We start from the raw sequence: 9663 nt of genomic DNA on the forward strand, positions 1-9663 counted from the left end.
CTAGATAAATTTAACTGCAGTGGCAATATTAATTTAGAACGAAAATGTTTCCTTATGTGAATTAATTGATTTTCTGCTACTTGCCCCTACCCTGTCCAAAAAAACAAAAAACAAAAACGATAAATCAATGATCAGGAAATTTGACCATCTTTCATTCCAGGATTTAGGATTAAGGCTCTATTTGCCTACATTAATTATACCAAAAAAAAAAAAAAAAATGAGTAGCCAGCTGTTAAACATGGGAATTCTTTTAAAATGCTGAACTCTCCCCACTTTCCCCCCGGCCCATTCCCTATCTCCTTGACTCTTTTGCCTTTGAAATGTATTATGCTCTGTTTTTTTTTTTTCTCTATTACTTTTATTTTGCCACCAGTGTTTTATTTGATGCTTGCTAAATATTTGGGTGGCATGAATCCTCCAGCTTGCAGCAGCAGAATGTGGCTGTCACAATCATGAAATGTTTTAATTATCTCTGCTATATATGCCTGTTTCTGCAGCCCCAGACCCTCCAGTATCGACTGCTGGCTCATCTACGAACAAAAGCAGTCGCGGAGAGTCCTCGTGTGAGCTGAGCTCCGTTTACAGATTTGGTGCTGTCTGCCGAGGCCGGCCGCTCAGACCCAGGCCCGCGCACACAGGGCCCACGCGCCTCCGAACTGGGAAAACAAAGATGGATTTCCATGGGAGTTTTCCTCTCAGTGCTGTTTAGAACTTTCCGGGTCTGATTCTTCCATTTTCTATAAATCAAGACCCTGGCTCCCCTCAAGGGTGGGGAACCAGGCCGCATCCCAGGACGCTTTTGTCAGCCTGCCAGAGCGTTGGAGGTGGGCATGGGGCTGCGCTCTGCAAAGCCCACCTTGGAATCAAAAGAGCCAGCACTTCTGGAGGGCCAGGGACCAACAGGGACACCCAGGCAGCCACCGAACCCAACTCCGGGACAGCAGTGACAAGGCGGGGGGACTCAAAGGCTTTTGAGGGACTTCCAGCCCTGCTGGCCACGTTTCAGGCCCTGGACGACCTAGGTATCTCCCCTCAACAGCTCTGCAGGTGAGGAACTGGGTGGGATCCAGGACATGGGCAGGCCATGAGGCCACTCAGGACATCCCCAAGGGTTCGTGTAGTGGACAGTGCCCAAGCGCACCCCACATGCAGTCTGCGGGCAGGGCGGTGACAAGACAGGCACAGCACTTTCAGGCGGAACCCCCAAGTTGAAATAAGTGCTCAAAAACAAAGCCCAAAACAACCTAAAATATTTTCCCCACGCTGAGCTGAGAGCCAAAAGGAGCTTGCTTTCTTTTTTTTTCCCAAAAAATAAAACGAAAGGGAGAAAGAACTAGATCCCTAAACTGTGGACATGGTAGCATTAAAGATGCCGGACAAAATAAAAGGGCCTCTGTTTCTAGATGCAAAGTCCTCCCTCCCGGGTGCCGGCCTGGCCCTGCCTGCCGATGAGTTTGCTGGGAGGAGCCGTGGACGGTCCTGGTGGTTTTCCCTTTGCCACTCCTGGTGCCACCAAAAATTAAGACAATGATAATAATAATAATAACAATGAGACCCCACACACAAACTGCCACAACCAGGCAGGCAGGAGTAGGCCATGGCTATTAATACTCCCAAAGCATTTGTTCCCATTATAATGGAAGACGCAGCTACTGTGAAATAATAAACATTCATTTTTATTGTGATTTCTAAAGCCTGTAGCTTTGGATCTTGAAAGTAAACGGGCTTGGCTTCTGCATTTTCCCTGCAGTTTTTGGCAGGGCTTCCTGCACGGAAGATGGAGGGCTCTGAAATAGAATTCCGAGTTGGAGAACCAATTAGAGGGAGGACACGTAACAGGCACCGGGGCACAAGATGGCAGCACCCTCGGCTCGTCTTCACGACAGAAGGAAAGAAGGTGACTTACCCGAGGTGCCGGAGGATGGAGGCGCCTTCTCCAAAGCCAGGAAGTGAAAATGACGTCCATGGGCCCGGCCGGTCACCCGGGCGGGGGAGGAGGGCAGGTCCTGCCGGCCAGCAGGCTGCCCAGTGCCAGCCCCGGCTGCGGGCCCACGGGCCCCCTGGTCTCTGGCCGTCACCGTCCCTCGGTTCAGTGGGCTCGGCTGGGCCTCGGCCACCCCGGCACAGGGGGCAGGGCTGCCAGGAGCCATGTGGTGCTGGGGGAAGGCCCTGCTGCCAGCCCCGGAGTACGAGGAAAATGCTACTTTTGTCTCCTGCTCTCATCTGGCACTGGCTGCCCGGGGGGGGGGGGGGGGGGGGGGGGGGGGGGGGGGGGGCAGAGGCGGCCGCTGCAGCTCGGCCCCGCCCACCGGGAATTTTGAAAGATGCTCGTGGGTGCGGGAGGATGGCAGACGTGGCAGTGGCGGGGGGGGGGGGGCCCCAAACCCACCACCAAAAAGGAGGAGGCTGGCCGGGCGGGAGAGGGAGGAGGAAGCCGGCGTCTGGCCACTCAGTGGCCGGCCAGGGAGGACATGGGGAGCGGCCGCCTGGGCCTGGCCAAGGCGCCTGCACCCCGTGGACGGGCAGCGTGGCCTGGACGCCATGCTGTGGGCGCCTGCCTGACCGGGCTGCTCTGAGGGCCTGGGCGTCCGGGCGGCCTGGCTCACTCCAGGGATAGAGGCCACATTGTTCCCACGCCAGGCTCAGCAGGAGGCAGCCAGCACCCTGGCCGTTTCTCCAGGATGAGGCCAGAGACCCCACCCTGAAAGCTGCCCTGGCCGGGGCCCTGGCAGTGAGCCCCCTTCTAACGCCTGTGGAGGCTGGCGCTGTTGTAGCCGGGAACCCAGGCTGCAGGTGTGAATCTGGCCCTGTGTCTGACTGGCCACTTCACCATGAGCAAGCCTGCCTCAGTTTCCCCATCTATAGAAAGGGGATAATGGCTCCTCCCACTCAGGGCTGCTGGAGTGGCAGAATTAATATGCACAGAGCCCCAAGCCCCATGCAAGCACCCAGTCAGCGCTCGACGCCAAGGAGTCCAAGAGTGGCCAGGCAGCCACGGTGGACAGGGCGTCGGGGTGGAGTCCAGGCCCATCACCCTCCCCTCTCAGACCCTCACAAATCCTTGCCTTTCACCAAAACCAAACCTTGCCACTACCTCAGGGAAGCATCCCCATTCTCTGGCCCTACAACTGGGGCTGGCAGGCCTGGGGTTTCACTGTGGCTCTTTCATTTGGAGACAAAATATCAGACCCCATTGCTCTCTCCTGCGGGCATCAGGCTGGGTCTGCTGGGTCACCTGTTTGTCCAGCTCTCCCTTCTCACCCTCTATGTGACCGGGAGCTGCAGCAGTGACCACTGGGGTGTCCTTGTGTGAGTGGGTAACAAGGCTGGAAGTGTGGGAAGGGGCTCTCCAGGAAGCGGCACCACCCACCCCATGGCCGTCTGGGGGCAGGCAGGGCCAGCTCTGCACCAGAGGGAATGGCATGGAGTGACCACTGCCTTGTTCTGGGCCTGACTCCTGGGTGTACGGGACACATGAGGGCCTTTCTGTCCATAAGGACTCGAGGTAAAGGGTGGTCTGGGTGGACCGCGAGAGCCCGAGTGGACTGTGAGAGCCTGCCGCAGTGGACAGGAGCTCCCTGCTGCCTGGATTCTGTTTTAACACTGTTTTACGCCTGCTCAGAGCTGGTCCTGCTGAAAGCCAAAAAAAGGGGGTGGGGGTGAGTGAGCGAGGAGGAAGCTGCCCGGGAGGAGCCCTCAGTCCTGGGCTCTGGTCTCACGCACACGGCCACGTGACTGGCTCGCCAGCTGATGCCAGAGACAAAGCAGGTAGGATTCTGATGCCATGCGCCCCAACAGGAACGCCGGGAATTCCATTCCAGCAGCGGCTTGGCCTGGCTGCCAAGAGTCTGGCCCTGGGAGGGGAAGGGTCCCCCATGCTCCATGGTGCGGGGCCTGCTCTGCCAGCAAGCAACATCGGGAAGCCACTGAGGACGAGATGGCAACAGTGGGACCCACAGGGGCATAGCAGGGGAGGCAGGGCCCGGGTTACGGTTGCAGGAGGAGATGACAGTCTCCCTACCCGCAGAACCGCCTCGACCAGAAGTGTCCACTGCTATGCCCAGCTGGCCGTCCAGGAGATAATGGCTTCCAAAGCAGGCCTGCAGGCCACTGTGGGGCTCAGGACACGAAGGCAGTGGGCCTGGACCCCAGCCCGTATCAGGCCCTTCTCAGATGGAGCTGCAGGTGGTGAAGCTGGGCAACCATCGCACTGTATGGGGCCAGAATCCCCGTCGGGCCCTTCTCCTGGCACTGGAGGGAGGGCCCCACAGGTAACACCTGTGTAGCCGCCATGCTCAGGACACACGTGTGCACTGCAGGCCAGAACCCACATGGTGGGTGGCGGGGGGGGGCTCTGGGTGATGGGCAGCCCCCATTCAATTCACGACAGCTTCTCTTACAGTTAAAATACATGGAAAACTGGAGCGCCGGCACCATCATTTTATTATAATTTAAAATGTAATTATAAAAGGCTGATTTGAATGTAAATATCTCTCTTAAACACATGAAAGGGGATTCTAAATTTAAGAGCCCCAAATCAGCAGGTAAATATTTCAGCTAAATGCTCTTCCTGCCATCTGAAATGCCAGAATTAAGGAAAGGGCGTTCCACAGGAAAAAAAAAAAAAAAAAAAAGCCCTGGTTTTAGAAAACCAAAAGCATCAGGGATGATTCTTTTTAAATCTGGAGGGAAAATTCTATCACTGCTTTAAAAAAAAATTGTTTGGCCTTTTTACCACGTAGATCTCATGCACACATTTAGTAACCACAACCACCGGTCTTATTTTACGACACTAACGGGTGACCCTGCGGTCACATCTCCACTCAGAAATCCTCTCGGCGCTGGCTGGACAGTGGGCCCAGCCACTCTCTCCACACAGGCTCCTGGGTGGTCAGAAAGATGAGACTCCCCAGTCCAGACCCCACTGAGAAGCTTCCCATCCCCAATTTTCGTTTTACTTTCAAACTGCCTCCCACCATGCACAAAAAAAGTGACTAGACACCTGGTTTTGGGTTTATTTTTTTTTGCCCATTGTCACAAGATTTCATTCTTTTTCATGATTTCCATTATACCAGTTCTGCCTATAGCATCAGAGGCTCCTGGACACCCTGAAAGAGAGCTCTCTTCTGAGTGGGCTGACGTAAAGGGCTACAGGGGCCAAACTGAGAAGCTCTAGCATTGAAAGCAAAATAAAACATGTGACAGCCGATTGACAAAAAAAAAAAAAACCCTCATTTCTGAAGCCAAATATTATACTTGGCCAAGAACACTGCTTGGGTGACCCTGGTCCCCCACCTGATCAGGGCCACTCCCTCATCTGTACTCCTTCAAGGCCTCGCTGGGGTGTCCAGACAGGTCCCCCAATGCACTGGGTGTCCCCAGCCGATGGGCCACCTCAGCCTTCCCAACACTCCCCTGGCACCACAGGAATGCTTCACTACAGCCCCAGTAGGGCCCACTCCTCCCAAATTTGCTAAGGGGAGCCTGGGCTCTGGCCTGGCTTTCCCGGGGCAGCTCCTCCAGCACCTCGGAGAAGGGGCCGGGGGATGGCTCGTGTGTAGGCCTCTTCATTCTATCAATTCAGAAAATATTCACGGAGCCCTGACTCTGGGCCACATTTGTCAGAGTTACAAAAACACCCTCTCTAGCCCGGAAGGGTGTTTGCTTGTGCGTGGCTTCACCAAGTCAGGCTGGACTCTCCCACAACCTACGGCGCCACTCCCAGGTTCATCTGAGAATGGAATTTGGGGAGGAGTAGACACTGGAAAACCACAAATATTGGCCCAAATCGCCCTCTCGATGGCCTCTCCCTTAGCCCTTTGGGGACAGACCCTTCCTCTTCTGGGCTCTATTTTTCCTCACACTTCCATTTTGTGACCCAGCTGGCTAAGGCCAACTGGGCCTGGCCGAGGGAGGCCCCATCCGGCCCACCATCCCAAACCTGGCCATCGTTCTAGCACTCGCAAGTGAAGCCCTGCGGCTTTTAAAAAGAAATCATGGAAGAAAACAAAATTAACTCGTGCAAGCTTAGCCTCCACTCAACAAAGAAAGCCAGACGTGCCCACTGAAATTGTCCAAGAACCACGGGGCAGGAGACTTTCTTTTTTCTTCTCTAAATCTCTGTCCCCAACTACACATTTAGGGCCTGCCACTCCCGGACGCTCGAGCTCCATGGACTGTCCCAGCCCCGGGAACACTGGGCAGCTCTGAAAATAAATATTTCATATGAAAGATCCATTGTCTCTGCTTGGAGACAATTGTTGCTTTTTCTCTCTGCTCAGTTCTGTAACATCAGAAACCATGACCAATGCCATTTAGGGCTCTCTCTTATTCCGACAAGATGTTTTCAGCAAGGATGATCTTGCTGGGTCTTCCTGAACGACCAGCTAGGAGGGAAAACTCTCCAAAGCAAGCATGTTGGTTAACGTACCAGGGCAAAGAACAATTAGCTCGTCAGAGTGGTGAAACCCTCTCACCAAATCACCATCTGCATTTCCAGCGAGGACACTGGTGGCTGGTGTGGCCGCTCTGGGACCCTGCATCAGGACGTCCTACCCCTGCCCCTGAAGTGAGTGGGAGGACAAAGGTCAGACCCAAGGCCAGCACCCAGGTGTGCTCTCCGTCCTGCCCCTGGGAAGGGGTGCCTCCTCCGTCAGCACTTCCCAGGTCCCCAAGGAGACCCTGGTCTCATCTTGTGTACGCAATGTGAGGTGCGAGGTGCATCTGGAAGCCACATTCACACCAAGTCCCTGTGATGAGGAAAGTGGTGGCTCTGTGAGCCCCTGCCAGTCCACCTGAGAGATACCATCAAGGTCCACTTTTGCTCCCACCTGTGGGGTCGGGAGAGTAAACTTCTTGGTTCATTTTCTGGTGAGACTGAAGTTGGGTTATCTGTTACTCAGAATATAACATCATAGAATATATAAAACAATAGTAGTGGTAAATAAAATAAATATTAAGCAAAAACAGTGATTATTGTTGACAACAATAAGTGACAATAGCAGTAGCCATTTATGTCCTGCCCCTCCCCGACAACGTGCCTGGAATGGTGCTTTATGGAAATAATGTCTGAGGTCTCTGAGGTGGGTTAACACTCTTCCCGCTTTAGAGCTCAGAATCCAGGCTCAGGGAGGAGCTCAAATGTGCCACGGTCACCCAGGGAGAGGCAGGGGCAGACTGAAGCCCAGGGTGCTGACTCCAGCTTGCTGCGATTTCGGCAAGAGCATTCTCCTTTCTCCCCAAACATGCAAAGCACCCTCAAAACCCAACGCCCCAAGGAAGCACGGTGACTTTATGGTGTTTCTTGCCTGGCTTGGAAGGACCCCTCGCTTCCCAGAGGCCACCCTCCAGCACAGGCATGCGTCTACACTGCACGAGAGGACATTGCACCGGACACGAGGCAGCACCTGCCCAGGCAGGGTGCCCATCTGGGTGATCTGGGTGGGCAGAGCTCTTCCCAGTTCCTCCTGGGCCACACGGTCTGCCTTCCAGTCACGCTCCATCCATGATGGGCTGGGACAGGCCCCAGTGCCCTTTAAGGGGTCGGAGGGAGTGAGAAAGGTTCACACAGACAGCCTGACCCAGCCAGGTGCAAACCACATAAAAAGTAACCCTGCTGCAAAGCACCATGCTGTTCCTGTGGAGCAAGGCAAACTGCTAGCCTGCACCTGCTCAGGCAGTGTGCATGAGACCTCACCATGGCGGAGGGGCACTGCCCAAGTGGAGCCCAGCTCGCCCCCACCAGCACCCTGGAGACCCTTCTCACCCAGGAGGGGCTGGAGCCTGGTGAGGCCCCAGCACAGGCAAGGGACTATCCTGGGGTAGGCCCTGGTTTAAAACAAAACCAGATAAAAGCCCATCCTTCTACCAGCCCACACCATAGTGCATGTGGCCCTGGCCCCCTGCTTTCCACATTCTTGATGTTAAATCCAGAAGTGATTTAAAAAACAGACAAGTGCCAGTTTCATTTTCAGAGCCTTCTCTTTTGTGTGTGTGCCCTCAAAAATGAATTGTGCCGGGATGGGAGATTCCACCACCACTGCGAAGCCCCTGGTGGGACCCTGAGACTCTGTCAGGCTGAGCTGGCTGGAAGGAACATGGACAAAGGCAGGACAGGGCCTCGCCAGGGCCTCTGTGCCCAGCGCTGGCCCCAACTGTTGGCTGCAAAATCTTGACCTCATCCCATTTCATGGGCCAGGGGCACACTATGTGGCAGGAGACGGGGCTCTGGAGCTTTGACGAATAGCAGCCCTCACTCAGCGGCCCTGGAGACTGCCTCCTCTGACGCTCAGACCTTTGCCTGGCTTGCCCCGGGTCTGGCCTGTCGGGTAGGGGAGGTGGATGCCGCTTGTTTCGGGATCTGTTTTAATCCAGAGGGACGCCCCGCAGCCTCAGCAGAGCACCACACCATTCCTGTCCTCCGTGCTACGTTCCCAGTCTGCTGTGGCCTCCGGGTAAACGTCTCCAGCATTTTATAGGCAAGGCCCCGGCGGAACTTCTTGAGCTTCTAATTACCAACCTCATCACTGCCAACGCCATGCCAAGCAGGAGCTCCCGGCTATCATGACATGCCTTCCGCAGCTGCACCCCGATTCTGAGATCGCCCCCGAATGTCCCACCCCAGGTTTCACGTCTGCTAACTGGGTCTCATAAAGTCATAAATAAAAACTCAAAATGGGGCGACGGGGCAGCGGGGGAAGCAGCCCAACAAAAAAGACGGCCAAGGTTAGTTCCTCCAGCACAGAGGTAAACTTTCCACCTCCGGCCGTGGCTGGCTGGACCCGACTGAAATGGTCCCCTCAGTCCTTGGGGTTCTTGGGGAGGGCACTAGGCAGCTGAGGGGGAGGGAGGCGTGAGGCAAGCCTGGACTACCCAGGCCTCTGTCCATGTTCCCAGAAACACAGCCTCCAAGAGCCAGCTCATAGCCCTGGGGTGTTATGGAAACAGGCCCCCCATTATTTTGTGGTGAAAGCACCCAGCAAGGTTATCCAAACCACCTCAGTAAGGTGGGGAGGGCAGGGGGGAAATTGCACCTGTGGCACAATCATATTAAAAAGCAGGCTCAATCCCCCACTGTTTGGGGTTTCATTTTAACCCTAGCTCCGTACACACACGGACAAACATATTGTAAACCCCAAAGAGCTAGAACCAATGAACTAAAACAAAATGAAGCTATTGCTGGCCTGCAGGCTGCCATGGCTTTTGAAACCCAACTAAGAAAAAATTAATCTCCATGTTACCTTGAAACCCTATAATCATAACAAGCAAGCATTCCTTCACCCCTTTCTTGCTCCTCACAAACTCCCCAGGGCCACTGGCTGGGCCTGTGTGTGAGGCACCTATAAAGGGGCATTTATTACAAAAAGTTATGAGTTGTTTTTCGTTTTACACCACTGTAAACAGCAGCTTCCACACAAGGGCCTTTCACTGAACCGGCCCAAATGCCGCCAACGCGGAACCGAGGATCCCCCCTTAAATCAGCTCTCCGCAAGTGTCTGACCAGGAGGAAAAAATCAGCAGCGTGGGTTTAGGAATTAAATGGAATATTTCACTTTTCCAGGAAAGAGTTGTAGCTTCCCAATAACCTTTCCAAACACATCTAACCAAAATAATAATAATAATAATAATAATAATAATAAATTCTAAACAGATGTTTTCTTTTTT

At 54.2% G+C, this 9663-nt stretch overlaps 1 protein-coding gene and 1 pseudogene across 2 annotated transcripts in view; one reads left to right on the forward strand and one right to left on the reverse strand.

Annotated features, from left to right (window-relative positions):
• The window catches only part of LOC108514529 (uncharacterized), a 40130-nt pseudogene extending 30480 nt beyond the window's left edge, over positions 1–9650 (reverse strand). The window contains exon 1 of the transcript XR_001881234.1: positions 1907–9650. The product of XR_001881234.1 is annotated as an uncharacterized LOC108514529 (transcript). The remainder of the gene's footprint in view (positions 1–1906) is intronic.
• The window catches only part of LOC108514487 (uncharacterized), a 9068-nt gene continuing 7102 nt past the window's right edge, over positions 7698–9663 (forward strand). The window contains exon 1 of the mRNA XM_017850744.1: positions 7698–7820. Coding sequence (XP_017706233.1) covers positions 7698–7820 — 123 coding nt within the window. The remainder of the gene's footprint in view (positions 7821–9663) is intronic.

The sequence above is a fragment of the Rhinopithecus bieti genome, unplaced genomic scaffold (assembly GCF_001698545.2).
Source record: "Rhinopithecus bieti isolate Rb0 unplaced genomic scaffold, ASM169854v2 scaffold_32081, whole genome shotgun sequence".
NCBI lineage: Eukaryota > Metazoa > Chordata > Mammalia > Primates > Cercopithecidae > Rhinopithecus > Rhinopithecus bieti.